Below are 6,664 nucleotides of genomic sequence, written 5' to 3'. Positions count from 1 at the left end.
CACCGGGCAAGGAGTAGTCGCTGCTGGGATTGCGGTTGGTGCGTCCGTGTCAGGAAGCGACGTAACCGGGCAAGGTGTAGTTGCCGCTGGGGTCGGAGCATCCGTGTCAGGCAACGAAGTCACCGGGCAAGGTGTAGTCGCCATTGGGGTCGTGGTCGGAGCGTCCGTGTCAGGCAGCGAGGTTACCGGGCAAGGAGTAGTCGCTGCTGGGGTTGTGGTCGGTGCGTCCGTGTCAGGCAGCGCGGTTACCGGATAAGGAGTAGTCGATGGAGTCAGTGATCTTTCCTTCGGAGGCACTTGAATCGGGCAATGATGTTACGGGACACGGGGGTGGGTGCCGAACTAGGAGGTACCGAACCATGTGTGTCGGGAAGAGACGTTACAGGGCACGGCGTAGTAGTCGTACCTGTAGCGGGGATCCCTGTGTCGGGGAGTGAAGTCACTGGGCATGGGGTGACTTCGGTATCCGGGAGGGAAGTCACTGGGCAAGGCGTCGCCACCGAGGCTTCCGAGGCACCAGTATCTGGCAGCGAGGTCACGGGGCAAGGCGTCGTTACCGAGGCTTCAGAAGCTCCGGTATCGGGAAGCGAGGTCACGGGGCAAGGCGTAGTTACCGAGGCTTCCGAAGCACCGGTATCTGGCAGCGAGGTCACGGGGCAAGGCGTCGTCGTCTCGATATCTGGTAGCGAGGTTACTGGGCACGGTGTTGTCTCTGTATCCGGTAACGATGTCACGGGGCAAGGCGTGTCTGGTAGTGAAGTCACGGGGCAAGGCGTATCTGGTAGTGAAGTCACTGGGCACGGCGTAGTCGCGTTGGTGTCTGGTAGGCTCGTCACAGGACATGGAGTGGTCGCGTTCGACGAGCTGCTGCCAGTGCAGCCAACGGACGGGAACACGCACCCCCACGTATTGCCGTTCACGATGCTGCACTCGGCGTTTTCCTGTGCTACACACTGGGATCCGTCATATGATGGCAGGTACGAGTGGCAGTCAGCCGTAGCCACGTCGCCTTTGAGCGGGCAAGCTGTTCCTGCAGGGGCGTCGCCCGCGCCAGAGCAAATGGCGCCGCGCGAGTCTGCCAGCTTGTAAGTGGCGTCCCTGCAAACTGAGACGTCCCTGTCGGCTGACACAACGGCAGCAGCGACGGCCAGCGCCGCGGCCAGGAGCGTCGTGCTAACCTTCATCCTGTGATTCCTGTAAACCTGATCCGCGACCAAATTTCAAACTCTCTCTCTCCAGCAGAGGAAAATGGGCAATGAGCTCACCAATCGATAGTAGAAAAGTGTATCCAGACGCAGAATTGCATCGCTGCGGCAACGCTCCATGACGGATACAGGCGGCACGAGGAATCCTTGCCTCGCACGATGAGCTTCATCATACAGTAATAAAGCTTGCCCGAACAGGTTGACGGCACCAGAAACTGGGCGAATCGAGGGCAAAGCCACCGCGAGCACCGAAGCAGACGCAAGCACCACGATACATACACCGAGTGCAGTGTACGGACTCTGTTCTACATGTACCGGTATGCACCGGTACAGAGATCAGGGCGCATTGAGTTACTGTTGCGAGATCAGGTTTCTCCGGTTGAGACAGGTGTGACTGCGGCTTCACTGGACAACTATCCTGACAGGTTGCAAGTTGCAACTTGCAACAAGAGCAACGCAAGAGTGTGAGCTCCACTGTGGACTCCAGTCTGGAGGCCATTGAATGGAGTGAGGACGAATGGTCATTCGTTACCTTGTCAGCGTCAAACTGTCTCTGGTGCAGCACCAGCGATGCTGCGAGTCGATTTCCTGTTAGTTGGAAAAGATCTCGATCAGCAGCTCAACAAGACCCGAAGCGAACGATGTAAAAACGGATTCGATCTCCGAACGAAATGAAAGATAAAAAGTGACAGCTTGAGGATGCGCTACATGTAACAGCAGCTACGGACTCATTATGCCGATTGCTGCTCGTGATCGGGCAGCGAGGTCACCGGGCACGGAGTAGTGGCAGCAGGAGTGCTCGTCGGGACACCAGTGCTGTCTGGAAGCGAAGTTAAGGGGCACGGGGTGCTCGAAGATGGAATCGTGGTCGGCGCATAGGTCGTGTCCGGCAGTGAAGTCACAGGGCAAGGAGTCGTAGGTGCGCTGGTCGTGTCCGGCAGCGACGTCACTGGGCACGGCGTCGCTGTAGTCTGCGAGTCTGGAAGAGAAGTTATGGGACAAGGTGTCGTGGGGGACGGAGGTGATTTGGTGGTGTCCGGAAGCGAGGTCACAGGGCATGGCGTGGTGACTGGAGTGGAGGCAGGCGTGTCCGGGAGCGAGGTAACCGGGCACGGCGTTGTTGTCTCTGTGTCGGGGAGAGAAGTCACGGGGCAAGGCGTGGTTGTGTCGGTATCCGGAAGCGACGTCACAGGACAAGGCGTGCTGGTCAGCATGTCCGGCAGGGAGGTGACGGGGCAAGGCGTGGCGGTCTCCGTATCGGGGAGCGATGTGACCGGGCACGGCGTCGACGCTTCAGTGTCAGGCAGTGAGGTGACGGGGCACGGCGTCGTGGTTAGATTTGTGTCTGGCAGGGAAGTCACCGGGCACGGGGTGGTCGCGTTGGTGTCGGGAAGGCTCGTCACAGGGCACGGAGTCGTCGCGTTCGACGTGCTGCTGCCAGTGCAGCCCACGGACGCGAACACGCAGCCCCACGTGTTGCCATTCACGATTGTGCACTCGGCATCCTCCTTCGCTGTGCACTGCGTTCCATCGTACGACGGCAAATACGAGTGGCAGTCGGTCGTGGCCACATCGCCCTTGAGAGGGCACGCCGTGCCTGCTGGGGCGTCACCCGCGCCGGAGCAAATGGCGCCGCGCGAGTCTGAGAGTGTGTACGTGGCGTCCCTGCAAACTGAGACGTCCGTATCGGCCGAGACGATGATAGTTAGCGCAGCCGCCAGAAACGTTCTAGTGATCATTAGAGAGAGTTTGTACAGGTGGGCCTTGTTGTGCAGCGAATTTCTAGTGGAGAGAATGGGGAAGTGATTCATCGTCTTTACCGGTACTGTACATTCAAGTTGGCAAAGCAACAGATTCAGGCGACTCCATACCGGATACCGGTAAAGATGCACAGCTGCGCATCGACAGGGCGTTTTGATCGGGCAAGACAATTTCTGCTGTGACAAGGAGCAAGACTTGATCATCAGGCTCAGTGAACCAAGACTTGATCCCCTTGTCAACTTGGCAACTTGACAAGGGGATCAAGTGACAGTCAAGTGAGTCACTTTCCACACTGTGGAGTCCACAGTGAAGCAGCGGAATGAACGCCTTGGTTTGGTTCCATTCTCCGCAACCAGAGTCGAGTTGAGCGATAAAAGATGGCAAAATGGAAGAGCCAGCTGCTCGGCATTGTCGAGGTTATTATCCGGATAATACAATGTATTACCATGCACTTTCGTATTGTTGATGTGGACAGCCATAAGATTTACTTTAATAAAACGATGTACAGTAAAACCTGTTCTAAATGATCTTTGTCAAGTCTGATATCCTAATATATCTGATATAAAATCGATCCACCGACCTGGTAGCTTGCAATTACTATGGGACAAATCTGATAGTGCCGAAACGCGTAACTTGATATGCTTTATTCCCAAAAAATTTAGACATTGTATGCATGTTCTTACTTAAGAGCGTGTAGTGGCAGCAAAAAAGCTCGTAATCGAAGTCTAAGTCAGTGCTTCCTCAGTTTCTAGTTTCTCTCGCGCACGCGATTGAAGCAGTCGTAGGCCCCTCTCCAACTTCTTATCTAAATTTGGGTGGTCCGTTATCATTTGAAGTACTCCTAGGACTGGATCAACACCTTGTTTTGCAGTCATAGCGTAGCTCTCTTCTTCTACAGCATCATCATATTTAGTAGGTATACTTTCCGTAGCAGTTTACAGAAAAGCAATATCAGTTGTGTTGCTCAAGAGTTCCGCTGCTGAAAAACGACTGCATTTCCGTGTTCTCCTCCGCAGCGTTGCAAACGAAGTCTGCAATGTCCATTGGGCTACGGACCCGTAGCCGTGCCATACATTCGAGCAACTCACTATTCAAGATGCTGTCAGCTTCCTTTCGGGAACGGCGGGATGATGGGCGGCAGCGTATTACCCCTGTGTGCTTGACCCAATTCAGTACAAGCTCGCCGGCGATATCTCTCAAGCAAGACTTCAGCTATTATTTCATAGCTAGCAGCTGGTCGATTGCATAGATATTGCCGTCATTACAGGATTCTTCGAGATCCAATGCGTGCTGGGGCTGTCGGTAACGATAACGCTGCTTTAGTGCTGCAATAATTCCTGCGTCTAGAGGCTGCAATTTGGAAGTTGTATTTGGCGGCAAAAAGTGTTTTTTTTCACATTTTGCAACTCCAACCCAACAGTATGTGCGAAGACGCATTATCCATGAGAAGGACAACGTGGCGTTTGAGGTTCTTCATCTCCATGTCAAAATCGTGTAGCCACTCGCGTAAAAGTATCGCTGTCATCCACGCTTTCTTGTTGTTTCTGTACGTGAAGCCGAGCTCAGCGCCGGTCTTCTTCTTAAAGCATCTTGGCTTACTAGCGTGCCCAATAAAAAAAGGTTCTCTCATGTCCGATCCATCTGCGTTGCAGGCAAGCGCAACCGTTATTCGTGTCTTACTCTTCTTGATACCTTCAATTTGAGTGCGTGCAATCGTCCGATCTGGACACAAATTGTAAAATAGGCCCGTTTCGTCGAAATTGTAGATGTCTGCTAGCGCATAATCCTTCACGGCAGCACGAATGCGCTCAAGTTGAATTGGGAGTGACGCCGTATCAACCGAACCACTTTCACCGAACGACGTAAAGCTTTTAAAACCATGCCGGCTTTGGAAGGAATCAAGCTATCCATTCGAAAATGATAGTTTGTCCGACTCATTAACAGACATTTGCTTGAGCAGCCGGGCCCCCGTTGCCTTCACCATATTGCCATATATCATAACGCGCCGAGCTTGACACCCAATTAGCAAGGGCGTCATCCAGCTCTGGATATGCAAGTGGTCGCGACTGACGTGCTTGCAAATCTTCTTTTCGAACGGTTTGATAGCGACCTGTTTGCGATTGTATTGCCGAAATAGACCCTTGAGCAGGCTTCTTGATCATTGCCAATTCTCGTTGTGCCCTTTAGGCAAGCTGCTCCTGTGTAAGCGTCGGGTTTTCCAGTTTCCACGAGCATTTTTTTTTCTTTTGCCTAAAATTGAGGTTGCCAACGTGTTTCTGTTTTCGAGGCATGGTAAAAGCCAAAGTGGAGTCGTAGAGAAGGAAGGGGAGCCAGCCGAGGTAGGACATGGTGATAAAAAGCTAATGGTCACCCCAAATCTGATGAACTTACTATATGTGTAACGGGGTTACATGGTGTGGAACACACAGGGGTACGAAGTACCCGGCGAGTTAACAAACTCTCAGTACATAAGTTGGAGAGTTAACAAGGTCTCTCAGTACGTTGGCTGAAAGCCACACGTTATGCATTTGATTAGGTTTAACTATGCTAGATAGTTAAAGAGATACATTTACCCCTAGGCGGCTTGGCCGCAATAATAGTAAATAAAGACTTCTGGTTTTGAAGCATAAAAGTTAAGGTGTTAACTTTGAGCCCTGGTCTTGGGCTGTAAGTGTCCTTTGGATAAGGAACTTAGTATTAGTGACTCTTTGAGTCGAACGTCTTCCTCTGACGCTAAAGCTACGGCAGCCCCGCTGCACTTGGTAGCACTTGTAGTCAATCCCGCTCCTGAGTCGGTTGACTATATCCTCTGCGAGGATGGGAACACCCCGTGTTCGCGAATTTGCCCCCGGCGCAGCAGGACGCGCTTACTAAGCTTATGTCCTTGCTTGGCCCGGAGGGCGTGGCTCATCTGCATCGCAAGGTCCAGAGGCGGTCACTGACAGGCTGGAATCGTTCTCCCGCTACGAGAACGCGCTCTTGGAGCATGTCCAAGAGAAGATGAGCGCCGCAACGGCGGCGGCGTCGATGACGCGTGAAGAGTCTATGAGACTGAAACCGCTCATGGTGAGCGTAAAAACCTTCGAGGGGAAGGATGGAGAGAATCTCCTTCTCTGGACCCGTGAGGTCGAGATGGCCATGGGATCGGCCCTGCTCCAGTCTGAGCATCAGCGCGTGGCGCTGGCTATCTCCAGGCTTGGAGGTCGCGCTCGCGAATGGGCACTAACGTGCGGCACGTCTGTTGACGCTGCATTTCCCACTTGGGATCAGCTGAAGCAACAGCTTTCGCGCGTGTTCGCGCCGCCTAATCAGGCGTACCGTACCCGGTCGAAGTTCCTTGCTACTCGCCAGGGTAAGAAGGAGTTATTGGACTATGTCCAAGAGTTGAGAACTCTTATCGCCGGAATGGCGGCGGACCCTCTTCCAGAACTGGTCAGCGTGACCGTGTTCATGGAGGGACTTCGTGTGAGCGCAGCTCGAACGGAAGTGTTCCGTGTACACCCTAACTCTTTCGAAGAGGCGGTGAATGTGGCATTAAATGCCGAGCACAACTTCAGGTCGGCGCGACCTGGTTGGAGCGCTGGTAGCGCAAGCTCTTCGAGCGGTCCAGAGCCGATGGACCTCAGCTATGCTGAAGACGGAGAAGCGGAGCTTCTTGCTGCGGAGCAGCGCGCCGGCATCCGCCGATGCTTTGTGTG

The 6,664-nt window shown here is 53.6% G+C and overlaps 2 protein-coding genes across 2 annotated transcripts; one reads left to right on the top strand and one right to left on the bottom strand.

The window, feature by feature from the left end:
* Nucleotides 1-448: 448 nt before the first annotated feature.
* PITG_06228 (uncharacterized protein) lies at nucleotides 449-1,089 on the top strand (the record flags this gene model as incomplete). The annotated part of the gene is made up of 2 exons (XM_002998343.1): nucleotides 449-453; nucleotides 531-1,089. The coding sequence occupies 2 exons, from the start codon at nucleotides 449-451 to the stop codon at nucleotides 1,087-1,089; spliced, it is 564 nt and encodes a 187-aa protein (XP_002998389.1).
* Nucleotides 1,090-1,936: 847 nt separating this feature from the next.
* Nucleotides 1,937-3,016, bottom strand: PITG_06227 (carbohydrate-binding protein, putative; the record flags this gene model as incomplete). The annotated part of the gene is made up of 1 exon (XM_002998342.1): nucleotides 1,937-3,016. One exon carries the CDS (start codon nucleotides 3,014-3,016, stop codon nucleotides 1,937-1,939), a length of 1,080 nt encoding a protein of 359 aa, XP_002998388.1.
* Nucleotides 3,017-6,664: the final 3,648 nt, after the last annotated feature.

The sequence above is a fragment of the Phytophthora infestans genome, genomic scaffold (assembly GCF_000142945.1).
Source record: "Phytophthora infestans T30-4 supercont1.8 genomic scaffold, whole genome shotgun sequence".
Taxonomy (NCBI): Eukaryota; Oomycota; class Peronosporomycetes; order Peronosporales; family Peronosporaceae; genus Phytophthora; species Phytophthora infestans.
Note: the sequence above shows the minus strand (reverse complement) of the source record. Positions and strands in the feature narration are given on the sequence as shown.